The 13,286-nt window shown below is 43.0% G+C and overlaps 1 protein-coding gene across 1 annotated transcript in view; it reads right to left on the bottom strand.

The window, feature by feature from the left end:
* The window catches only part of HTR4 (5-hydroxytryptamine receptor 4), a 165,848-nt gene that overhangs the window by 64,020 nt on the left and 88,542 nt on the right, over window positions 1-13,286 (bottom strand). Inside the window, exon 4 of the mRNA XM_032395324.1 lies at window positions 12,476-12,676. Within this exon, the coding sequence (XP_032251215.1) occupies window positions 12,476-12,676 (201 nt within the window). The remainder of the gene's footprint in view (window positions 1-12,475; window positions 12,677-13,286) is intronic.

Genomic DNA, 13,286 nt, shown 5'->3' on the forward strand with positions numbered 1-13,286 from the left:
ATATATATATATATATAAAATAAATAATATATATATAATAAAACCATAAATCTATATCCATGTATCTACATAGCCTTATAAACTTAAAAAGAGTACAAGTTAGCTGGACCACAGAGTGTTTGTAAGGAAGTAGAAAAAAATACATCTAAAAAGGCCGGCTGAAGGGCAGTGGTTCTCAAACCGTAGCATGCAACAGAATCACCTGGAGGGTTTGCTGAAACAGGTTGCTGGAACATCTGGAACGGGGTCCAAGAATTCGCATTTCTGCTATGGTCCTGGGTGACGTTACTGGTGGTGGTTTGGGGACTCTGAGAACCACGGTCTCAGAGGTTCTTGCATGCTATGCCAGGATGAGTCACCAAAAGTTTTTTGAACTGGAAAATGTCCATTGTAATCAACATTGCTACATGCTCCGCCTAAGAAGCTGAATTACAACAAATTCAAGAGAAAGGATTGTTGGTTCATAAGCTGGGTGGACAGTGTTCATCAGGGAAAGCAGTTTTGTCTCATCTCAGGAATAGACTTATCTGCAAGATCTGTTCTCTAGACTTCCTTTGGACAAGTCCCATTCCTCTTTAACTAGAAAACTTTTACAAAGTGGTTAAATGAATGTTCAAGTGACAAGTGAGGTTCCAGATGGCCCAGATTAACTAAGATGTGGCATGGGTTTTTGCAAAGAAATGTCTCATGCAAAAACATTTCAAACTATTGCTTATAAAACTCCATTAAAATCCCCTTTGATAGACCAGCCACCAGCTTCCCCAACTGCAGCCATGTGTAAATGTGTGATCAAATTGCTTTTAAATGTCTCTGGGGATACAATTTACTTTGACAACTCTTAGAAGACAGTCATGTATTTTAGGCTCCATGCTAATCTCTTCCCCACTCGTCCTGCAATTAAGGAAAATTCTTCCTCCTCACTTCCTGCCATCCAGCCACAGGGAAAGCAGAAGGAGCAAGGAGAATAACTTGGAACCTTAGATTCTCAGAATTAGAGGTGATTTTAGCAGTCAACTTTGTGTCTTGATCTGGGTATCAAGTCTTCCTGCCTTAACCATTTATTAGCTCTGTGGTCTAGGATCAGTTATGTGACGTCTCCATGATCCAGTTTCCTCATGTGTAATATGGGAAACATTGTGTCCCCCTCCCTGATTGATGGTGAGAACTGATGAAATAATGTTTTAATGTTTTCCTGGCACATAAAGATTAATAAATAATAGTTATTATTTTTACCTCTATTCCTTCTGATCTTTTATGTATATATCTAATATCTAAGCATGTAAGTATATATAAGTATACATATATATGTAAACAATCAGAGGATATATATATGTACATATATATGGATGGATATATATTGATAAATGAATTCAAATAGATTCAAATTCATTTTGGAATCAGGGGCTTTAAATTATTTAATAAAATGGAAGTCACCTGGTTCAATATCTCTCCTAGTAGTCAGTTATAAGAAACAAAATGGTGAATGAGTTGGTCCCTAAAGATGAGTTGGTCTCTAAAGGTGAATGGAAACATTGAGACCATTGCAAGCAATGAATTTGATTATGTGTAGTATTCTCTTATGGACTTAATCCAGGCCCAGTCCCCCTACCTGAAATGATCAAAGACAACATCCTAGATGGTCACTGAGACCAAATGTCTAATCAAGATCAACTAAAGAAAGGAACATTAAACCACAAGCGAGAAGAGATGAAGTAGCACCTGCCTGCTAAGACCCAAGTACCTCAATGGAATCAGGAAAACAAACCTTTCACCACAGATTTTTTCCCCCACAATTCCTAATTCATAAAACACAAGCTAATGGTCTTCAGGACTTTGGACTAAGGGGATAAAGAGCTCCACTGAATCAGTAAATTTATTAGTTACAAGGGGGAATTTTGCCTTTGGCAAGAAAATCAGTTCTAGTTTCAACTCTTTCACGGATATTCCTTCCAACATTTGACAAACCATTTGGTGTCTTTGGGTCTGTTTTCTTATGTGTAAAACATCTCAGTTTTTGTAAGAGGTTGTAATTGTGTTGGATTAAAGATGGCCATGAGTTCTTTGACACTTCCCATCCATAGGTGGAGAGTCTGCCCCTTCCCGTGGATCTGGGCTGCCTTTTGACTGCTGTGACCAAGAGTTCATGAGGAAGTATTATATGCCAGTCCCAAGACTAATTTTTAAGAGGACTCTTGGTTTCTCAGAGTCATGAGCTGTCATGTAAGAAATCTAACATGTATTAATATGAGATCATATATAAAGACCTGGGACCACGTGGACAGGGAGAAGAGCCCAGCTGAGCCCAGCTTTCCAGACAACCTCACCAAGGTGCCATGCATGTGATAAATTGCCTTGGACCCTCCAGGCTAGTCCAGTCTCCAGCTAAACATCATCAAGAGACTTTAGCCAGCCCAAATTCCTGATGCACAGAATTGTGAGATCTAATAATGATACATTGTTGTTCAAGCCATTAAGTTTTGGGGCAGATGTTATATAGATAACCACAACAAGTAAACAAGTAATATATAGTCTGGTTTATCTGTGGGGTTCATTGGCTGGATATCAGTCCTCCCTCCAGTAGGGGGATTTAGCCAAACATTTTGTGGCAGAGCTCTGGATAAAGAGATTTGTCTTTCTCCTTGCAGTAACTGGTTTTGTAATATTCCAGTTGCTCTGGTTCCCCTTTGAAGAGATGGAGAAGCAGCAGCAGCTTCAAGAAGAGCTAAAGGGCTTTCCTTATGCTCCCCAAGAGGCTTGGCAAATGACCAGTCCACCTGGAAGATCAGTGAAGAAGACCCCAGCAGGGATTCATCAGGAGCCAGGGACATGAAGGGGGACTGAGAATGTAGCCAAGAGCAGAGGGAGAACTTGGGTTCCAGGAAGAAAAACTTGTGGGGGTGGGGGGACAGGAAGAGACGCCTTTCCATCAGAGATCTGAAGGGCATCAGACTGGGCTTCTGCAGGAGCCATAACCCCTTGTGCAATCTGCAGATTAATGCTTACTGTGCTCCTCTCTGTTAAACATTCTTCTGTACCTGTGCTCGCTTCGGCAGCACATATACTAAAATATTCTTCTGTACCTTCAAGATCAGAAAACTTACAAGAAGGGGAATATCAGCTGTCTAGGAAGGGGTCTCCTTGAGTTATTATAGACTAAAGAAAAAGGGATAATCTGCCAACACTGTCATCTGAAAACATCCTGGCAAGGTTTACTGGACACACACAAAAGTTTCTAAGGCATACTTTAAGACATGTATGGATTGATCAATCTTCCAGCAGACACTGGATGACTATCCCACCTACCCTTCCAGACTCAGCTCAAGGGTCCTATCGCCTTGAAAGTTCTTTGTACCCCCCCAAAAAACACTAGGAGAGAGTTCTTTCCATTAGAGATCTGGAATCGGTTCCCCATCTCCGGCCTGGTTTTTCACAGTACTTTGTCTGTGCCCGTGACACAGCACTTCTCCAGTCGTACCGTAATTGTCTGTTTCTTCTCTCTCCTACAACTACCACTATTCCTACTAGACGTGACGCCCACTCACTGAGGGCACACTATGCGGCAGGTGGTGGATTCTACGTTGTATCTAATTCCTACAGCAACTCTACAAGGGAGCTCTCATTAGCCACACTTTTCCCCCTCTTCTTTTCTTTTTTTTGGGGGGCGGGGCGCAGAGGGAGAAGAGCGCAGAGCCCGTTGCGAGGCTCGAGATCACGACCCTGAGATCAGGACCTGAGCCAAAATCAAGGGCCACCCAGGCACCACTCATTATCCACATTTTAAATATGAGGCAACTGAGCCCCAGAGAGTTCAATCCACTTGCCCAATATCATATGGCCAGGATACAGTAAAACTGGGACTTAAACCCATATCTGCCAAAGTCCATGCTCTGGTAATGCTGATAAATAAACGGGCAAGTTTAGACCAAAGCAACCCTATTTAGGAAGAGGAAGGAGAATATGCTGTGCCCTGTAAGTTTTTGAGCTAGGGACACATGGAAAAAATTCAAATATATTTAAATAATTTAAAGATACACCTGAAAAATAAGATAATATACAGGAATAATAACTAAAATCCTACTGCAACAATCAAGAAATGGGAGGGGGAAAAGGAGTGAAGAGGAGGAAGATGGATCAGAAAGATATTTATGAAAATACATCTATGATTTGGCATCCAGCCGGTCATGATAGATAAGTCAAAGATGACCTCAAAAAATTGCATTTAAATGACTAAAAGATGACTAACAGATGCACCTTTGATGTACAAAGTAGAAGAGGATCTTAGTTTATGATGGAAATTTCCACTTTGGGCACACTGGAAATTAAGAAGAGAGACAGAAGCTTAAGGCAAGATGCTGAACAGGCAAGTAGAGACAGGACCCCAGAGCCCAGCACGGGACGAGACTGCAGGAGAGAAGAGAGCAGAGTTGCTGCTGAAGCCACTGAATGGGTGAGCTCTCCAAAGGGAATGGGGGAGATGCCCAGTGCTGGCAGGCTGAGGGGCTATACTTGAAGGACACTCAGTCATTCAACACAAAGGAAAAGGCAGCTACCAGTGTCTGGGAAGGCACCCACAACAACCAGTAGAAATTTGCATTTGAAAAGGAAAACAATAATGGAACGATACTGTGGCTAACATTTATTGAATCCTTATTATGTACCATGAACGGATTTATGTTCTCCGCATGCACTCAGCTATTTATTCTTCATAAACTCCGAAGAGAAGGTACTATTATTAATACAATGTTACAGCTGAGTAGATAAAACCCAGAAAATTTAGGCAACTTCTCAAGATTATACAATTGATAACTGCTCCAGCCGGGATTGAATCCAGGTAGTCTAGCACCCCAGACCTCGTTCTTAACTATTTGCTACATTGCACGTTCTAGAAGGGTAGAAAAATGAACACCAAAGTCTGCCCAGGCAACCACAAGTCACATCTCAGAGCATCAGCTAAATGTGCCTGGAGCAGCTACTGGGGACTGATCAGAAGAGCACAGCACAGGTGAGTTGAAGGCTGACTCTCAAGGAGCTTCTAGTCTAGGGTGAGAAGGACATAAACCAATGATTAAGGTAAATGATAACTGATACTTAACATTTTATGGGCCCTCAGAGGAAGAAACAACAAATCTTTGGGACTGAAGCCTGACCAGTTGGTAGAGAAGGTGACACATCTTGTCTGGATATTGAAAGGTGAGTGTTCATCAGGAAAAGAAAAGGAATGCAAGATACAGGCAGCAACATGGGACTATGAGGAAATGTATCATACTCAGGATATGGTAACGGATCACTCGTGGATGGGAGCTGAGGTAGGAAAAACAGACTGAGGACAAGTTGGGAAAAGCACTGAAACACAAGGTAAGAATTTAGCCAATAGTTGATAAAGTGTCACTGAGAAATCTCTGGGACTTTGCACATGCTGTTTTCTGGAACCTCCTTTCCCCATGCCTCCTCTTCTTCCCCTTTACCTACTGACATCTGCATATTCCACAGATCCCGGCCTCACCATTACTTCCTCCCAGAGCTTCCCCTGCTTTGGAGGCCAAGTTCTCTTTGATTTCAGTGACCACCATTTTACCATAATTCCTTATTTACTACTTGTATTCCCCACTAGACTAAAAAATCTGTGATTCAGAGCTTTTTCTGGTTGTTCGCCACTGCACTTCCACTGCTCTGCTCAACTCCTAGCAATTAGTAAGTGCTCAATACATATTTGATGAAATGAATATAAAAATAAATGGGGCGCCTGGGTGGCTCAGTCATTAAGCGTCTGCCTTCGGCTCAGGTCATGATCCCGGGGTCCTGGGATGGAGCCCTGCATCGGGCTCCCTGCTCAGCGGGAAGCTTGCTTCTCCCTCTCCCACTCCCCCTGCTTGTGTTCCCTCTCTCGCTGTGTCTCTCTCTGTCAAATAAATAAATAAAATCTTTAAAAAAAAAAAAAGAGTTCATATCCTCTAGCATGAGATTCACTCAACAAATATTACTATTATGTACAAAGCATGAACCAGGCCTCAAAGAGTATGTGAGAAGGAGAAACATAATACGTTTTCCTTACAGATGCATATTTCAATCCCATCGGGAATACAAATATAGCTGTGTGACACAAGTTCACAGTGACAGACACTTTTCACGTATACGTTACAAAATTGAGTGGTACCGCAGGGAGATCATTAAGAAGTGCAGACACTTTATCTCTAGCGCAGGATGAAATATGCAACCTTTGAGTCAAAATCATATGTTTAACAAGTAAACTTGCTTTAAAAGAAAATCTGTGACTGAGAAATGGTTGGAAGAGTTTGTGCAGATAAAACACGTCAAGTTCTTGGGTTGCCAAGGGAAAGGGTGACAATTTGGTATCAACGAGGAAATCTTGCAATGCCGTAGAGAATGGTATACTGAGTGAAGTGGAAGATTTTAAAGGGGCTTGCATTTGATGCCAAATACGACAAAGGACAGCACTGATGAGGGAACGGGGATCAAAATGGTTAAAAGTCTAACAAGTCTGACCTATAGAGCCTGTAGAAGGATCTAGGGATGTTTGGCCTAAAACAAGAAGAGGTGGGAATAGCAAACCTTTGTCTTGTTGTGGAGGCTCCCTAAAGATATCTGCACGTCCCTTGGCCAGCCTAAAAGAAGCTGATGTCTGTTGTTCTTGTCTGCCCAACATCCCTCTTCCAGAGGGAACTGCTGTTCTCCTGTGCCATATGCTTCTATTAAAGCTGACAGGCGTGGCCCCTCACCTCTGCCCAGCAACCATGATTGGTCATCCCACCATGGTGACTGGTCAAGATGAGAGTGACTCAAGCAAAGGCAACCAAAGTTCTTCCATGAGAAAGAGTATTTAGGTGTCTTATCCTGTGGACTCATGAGTTAAGGATGGTTTTAGGCTCATTTTTCTAACCGCCCCCCCCCCCCGGGGACTGAATCCACTAAGAACACAGCATAGGGACAGAGGACAGATATAAAGAGAAGAACACAGAGAAATGTACAGAGACAGAAAGGGAGATAGACAGAAAGAGAAGGAAGAGACAGAAGAAAGAAGAGAGGCAGAGACAAGAAGGAGAGGGAGGCAGAGACAAGAAGGAGAGGGAGACAGAGACAGAGGGAGGGAGCGAGCCTAGATGGCATTGTTCAAACCCTGCAGAGAGCCATGTCCGAAGCCGGACTTTTTAGCTACCTGAACCAATCAATTTATTTTCTGTCACACGCTGCTGAAAAAGATCTTAACAATGTATCATCTGAGAAGCAGACTGGTCAAAGAAGAAGTTGGTCAAAACACTACATCCAGGAAATTCATTGGGATATATACAGGGAAAGCCCTTTTCAAAGGCTTATTTAAAACATAAATCCGTTTGAGTAAACTAAAATATATTCACTGAAGTCTGCTTCTTGTACATAAAATGACTGGAACTGGCAGGAAGCTACCATTTACTGTGGTTATCTCTAGGGCTTACAGCTGTGGAGGTGCAGAGGGAGAATGGAGACCTTTTTATGTTCTACTTGTAAACTGATGGCATTTTTTTTTTTTTTTTTTACAATGCTCAGGTATTACTCTCATGCTCGTTAAAAGCTGTGATGATTAGAAAAGAGGCTGCTGCAGTGGGTCAGGCGGAAGGTCATGACCTGGGGTGGGATGAAGGAAGATGGATGGGAGGGTCAGGGGGGAGGAAGAGTGTGCTGACCCTGGGAGAAGGTGAGGGCTCCCACCCAGGGTGAATCCAGGTCATCCTGTGAGAAAGCAGAGGGGACACGTTGGCCAGAAAGATGTCTGTGCTCTCTGCCTTGCTCAGCCCTCAGAGGGAACTCCTAGACTAATGTCAGAATGTTCTCAGTGACTTGAGAATGTGCTGGTCTAAGGCTATCATGTCAGCCAAAGGCTATCATGGATACTCCTACGTTCAAGAAGTGTCAACATCTAGCAAAGGGAAAACTGAAGTTTAAAACATATTTTAGAAGTTAGTAAGAGTGATGTCTCTCCCGACCCCAATCCAACTGATTATCCAGTCTCGCCAGGACCACTCCCAACTGCCCCCCATATAACTGTTGTTAATGGTTTGGTGCAATTTTATTCATAATCAATCTCTCTCTCTCTTTCTGTCTCTGCCTGTCTCACACTCACTCAGGTACACCTAGATACAAACATCTCTATGTTTATTTTACAAAAGTGGAATTATTCTGAACATTAAAATCTGACACTTTTTTTTCCCCCAAATAACACACCAGTGATATCTTTCTAGGACAACACACATAACTATTTCCCACGGTTTTTAGTGGCTGGATTAAAACCAGTACTCTATGACAGATACTTGGTGGTTTTCATTCACCACAGAACCTTAGATTCAAAATAATCAACTGTACTATAATGCTTTTAATTCAGTTTTCTGGTCTCCCATGACCATACTATATGATGCATGTAGTTTAATTATGCTTTGGAAATGATTTTTAACAAGGCAATAAACTTTCATTAATAGGATTTAATTCTCCAAGCACCAGGAAGCACAGTGGATGGAGCACTGCAGTGGGAAAAAAGCATTTTATAATATTAATAGAGTCCTACATCTCGGTTTGATCCAAAGGTCTGCCATCTGGGTGAGATTAAGAATCACAGTGAGCGTTCTTGTCTGGGAAGCACTACTCTAGATCAGTTGTCCCCACAGACTCATGGTAGCTCCAGAGAGGAAGACAAAACATCTTGCCAGGAATCACATCTCACTGACACACTCACTCTGTGCTCTGGCCCAGCCCAGTCCAGCCCAGCCCAACTGTCAGGCTGGGTGGGACAGAGAAAAACAGAAGCTAGATGATAAATAAAAGCATACTCTTCCAGGCTAAGATGTTGTGTTGTCAAGTTCAGGGTGGACCTTCCATCCCAATGAGAATATCACTGTAGGGACAGGAGATGCTAGAAACAACTGGCAAATTTCCCAGGCTCCCTAAGGAAAACAAACCAAACGAAACCATCTGACTCCATCTTATTTATGGTACCAGATGTTTTGATGCCCATTATCAGAGAAGGAAATGGAGCTAATGGTGGCACAAAAAGAGAATTTTTGAGAGAATTCCCTCAAAAAGAGAGTGTACTGAACACCCCATTTGTTGAACAGTGTTTCCCAAATACCTAAATCAGTATTTATGTAATTACTGGCTAATTGTTAATTTCCCCATTAAAAAGGTAAGTTCCATGAGGGCGGGACCCTGTCCTTATTCATATCCTTGCACTTTCTCCCATCAGGGGAGATAGTCCACATATGAGTGGAATATAAGAAACAAAACAAATGAACAAACCAACAAAAAAGGAGGCAAAAAACCCCCAGACTCTTAAATACAGAGAACAAACAGGGAGTTGCCAGAGAGTAAGTGTGTGTTGGGGGGGGGGGGGGGAAAGGGGAAAAAAAGAAAAAGAAAAAAAAGTAGAAAAAACTCCCAGTAAAAAAAAAAAAAAAAAAAAAAAGGGAGGGGGTCGCAAAAGGGAAGGGGGGGGGGGGGGGGGGGGGGAAATGGGTGAAATAGATAAAGAAGAATAAGACGTACAAACTTCCAGTTACAAAATGAATAAATCACAGAGATGAAAAGTACGGCATAGGGAATATAGTCAATAAAATTGTAATAATGTTGTAGGGTGACAGATGGTCACTATACTTATCGCGGTGAGCATTAGGTAATATATAGAATTGTTGAAGCACTGTGTGTACACCTGAAAGTAATATAACACAGTATGTTAATTATACTTCAATAAAAAGAGTATAAATGCAAAAAAAAAAGTCAAAGAATTGATTTAAATCACAATTGCACTAAATTTTACAAAGGAGAATTGGTTTGATGGGGTCAGAGCCAGCTTCTGGAAGGAGGAAAGGATTGAGCTAAAATCTGAAAGACAGGCAGGAGAGGAGGGGGCAAAGGAGCTTTCCAGGCAGAGGGTGGAGCGAAGGTCCTGGGATGACTGAGCACAGAGCACTGGAGAGAGAAAGAAGGCCAAGACAGCTTGCAGCCCAGGGAGTGAGGCTGGTGAAGGGCATCAAGTGAGGCTGGGGACACAGACAGGAGACAGATGGCACAAAACCCTACAGGTCAAGGAGTCTGGTCTTGATCTTCAGTACGATGACAGCCATTGAAGGGTTTCAGGCAAAGGAGCAACAAGATCAAAGTTGCATCGTTGGCTCTGACAATGAGATCTTGTAAGGGGCAAGCAGATTGGAGGAGGATAAAGTAGATGTGGGGAGAACAATTAGGAGGTTGCTGAAGTGGCTTATGTAAGAGATGACATTAGTTTGGACCAGGATAATAAAGATGGAGAGAAACAGAGTTGGATCTGTTTAGGAAGGAAAATCAGTAGGACTTATTGTTTAAATGCAGGGGATAAGGAAAGGCCACATTAAGAATAACTACCTGATTTCTGGATGATGCATCTGCTGGAGCAGCTATTCACTGAGGAGGTCCAAGTTCAGAAGTATCATGAAGTGCATGGATAGTTGCAGGAACTGAAATGAACATCCACTAGCATTTTGTACGGTGCCTAGCGGGGCCAATGCCATGCCTTCGATGAACTATCTGACTTAATCCTAACTGCAATCCTATAAAATAGATGCTATTGCCCCCATTTTTAGAGATGAGAAAACTGAGACTCAGAAAAGCTTAATAACTTACCACCATTCTCAGAGCTGAACATTGGCAGAGCTGGGATTTGAACCCAAATCTCTTCCATTCTAAGGCAGATGGTTCTTAATGACCAGCCCATCCTGCTTCACGACAGCTCCTGCCTACCTGGGGAAAATTTCATGATTTCAAAAGAACCTGATTGTTAATCTGGAACTCTGAAGCCAAATCTCCCTAGGTAACCTGCAGTCCTTTCCTCAGGACTGCTCAGAGTAAATTTTCCAAATCAGGAAGATGATTCTACATGTCTCCCCCATTCTTCACTCGCTACTCAGCTCTTTTTCTTCCCTTTGCTTTTCCCCCAAACTGAAGGTTAACTCCAGTTGCCATGATCCCCTCAGTTTTGCCTTCTCCAAGTTCCTATAATACTTTCAGTCTTGGCACTCATTTTGGCAGTGATCATAGGCAGGCTACCCCGCAAGATTTCCATGCATTTTCTACTCCCTGACATTTCATTTCTTCTCCTGCGAACTTCCATACAGTATATAGTGACTGCCTGTAAGTCTTTCATGTACTGAAGTCAGATTGTTGTAAATAAGCTAATAAACACAAATTTCACACTATGACATGCTATGGGTCTGGCTGCCAACCAACAGCTCAGTTTTACCAATGTCACTATCTATAGCTAGAGAGTCTCATTACATGCGCATTTAACTTCAGCACATTCAACTATGTGTTCTTGGTAGAGCAAGAGAGAGAAAGAGCTCACACAATTTAAGCAGAGCTGGCCATTATGCTTGCCATTCCCATCAATAAGCACCTGTCCCATGAGATAGGAGATGAATCCGCTGTTCCTGCAGCTGGTTCCAGGCCCTCAAGACCTTCCCCATTGTGAGCAATTCTCTGGACAGACTCTGATTTTCGTGTTTAAAGACACATATTTTAGATATGTCACAATCTCTAATTTTAGTCAACTGCTTTTCCTGTCCCACAATTAAAGAAACAGTAACTATCCCTAGACCGGAGGAGAAACTGGGTCTGTTGGGACTCTTCCAGAGATAAAAAAAAAACTCATCCCTGCTCATTCTGATAACATGTGACTTCCACACCACACTTTCTTTTGCGAACTACCCCTAAGATACGAATACCATGGTGTCGGTCTATGATCTTGTAATTATCTGACCTTTAAACTGCATTCTGCTTTTATTACTGAATATAAACACGCAGGAATTGAAAAATAAAAAGTCCTAATACAACTAATAAATATACATCGCAAACAAAGAAGGCAAAGATGGAAATCATTAGGCTTCCTGAAGTCAAATGTGAAGAAAAAGAACAAAATTCTGCAAAAGAATTAAATGTTAGCTCCGCATCCCCCAAACAAGCAATTATTGGGGCTTTTACAATTAACTTTCTGGAAAAGATTCTCCAGGTTGCGTGCACATAAAATCATGATACAGACACATTTTTGGGGAGGAGGTCATGTTCAAACATCAGACTATCATTCTGAACCAGCCCTGCTGCCTACAGGGCAGGTGTATTAATTCTTACTCCCTCAGAGTTTTGTTCATGCCATCCGTATAAAAATGTAGAGCTCTACAGTGAATCTGATTGCCACTACCTGTCACTGTCTAGACTGTGAGCTCCCCACAGGCAGGTTCTAAGCCTTACAAACCTCGGCGTCTGCAGGACCTCTGAGAGGGCCTGACTAAAAAGGAGCCCTCTGCAGAGACTAGAGAGTGGGGGAACCAGTGAGTAGCCAGATCTATCACTCTGAGATTCATCGCTTCTAATGAACTAGGGAAGAAAAAAAGGCGTGGTCCAATAGCCCTCAGGTCCTTGTGCCCAGCATGGAGCTCCGCTGTGCACATTGCCCTGCCCTTACCTATCCAGAGAAATGCAGCACAGGTGAAAAATCGATGCCGTCGTGAGCAGGACGTCTAGAGATGTCCGGACGAGGCAAAACATCTCCCCATAAATCCAGATGTCTTGAACCAGTTCGATGGCACCAAAGGGCATCACCAGCACCGAAACCAGAAGATCCACAAAGGCGAGAGATACAATGAAGTAATTGGTTTTTATCTTCCTGTGAGTGAAAACGTATAAGGGAGGAGGCAGGGGGAGGAACAAAGGAAAAGGGGAGAGAAAGGAGCAGGAGAGAAAAAAGGAGGAGAGGGAAACAAAGAAAGAAGGGAGAGAGACAAAGGAAAGGAAAGTCAACTGTCCAGTGCATTCTGTAAGACCCCCTTTCCCTTCCGCCACACGGCGTGCACGGTCCAGCCGCCCCTGACTTCTCCAGACCCCCTTGCACCCAAATCCCTCCCATCTTCTTCCCTGAGGCCACACGGGCCTGATTTGAGCCCCCATGCATGGAACCCCTCCCTAGGGCCTCTACACAGGCTGTTCTCTCTCCCCATCCATCCTTCCCTTGAAGCCATGGTTTGGTTACTCTCAGGGGACCCTCCCAAAGGGCCCTCCTCACAAATGGTGTCAAATTCTACTGTTTTCCTCTCTGAGATTGATTACTGTATGCCTCACATTTGTGACACCGGTCAGAATTGTGCTTTTACACTTTCTTTGCATCATCCCTGGATTCGTGCATGCCTTGCTTAGAGAGGAAGGCCACAGAGCACGCAGGACTGCATCTTTTATGCCCCCTTATGGCCTGGTGGCTCTCGATCCAGGCTGAACCCTAG

The sequence above is a fragment of the Phoca vitulina genome, unplaced genomic scaffold, assembly GCF_004348235.1.
Source record: "Phoca vitulina isolate PV1807 unplaced genomic scaffold, GSC_HSeal_1.0 scaffold83, whole genome shotgun sequence".
Classification (NCBI taxonomy): Eukaryota; Metazoa; Chordata; class Mammalia; order Carnivora; family Phocidae; genus Phoca; species Phoca vitulina.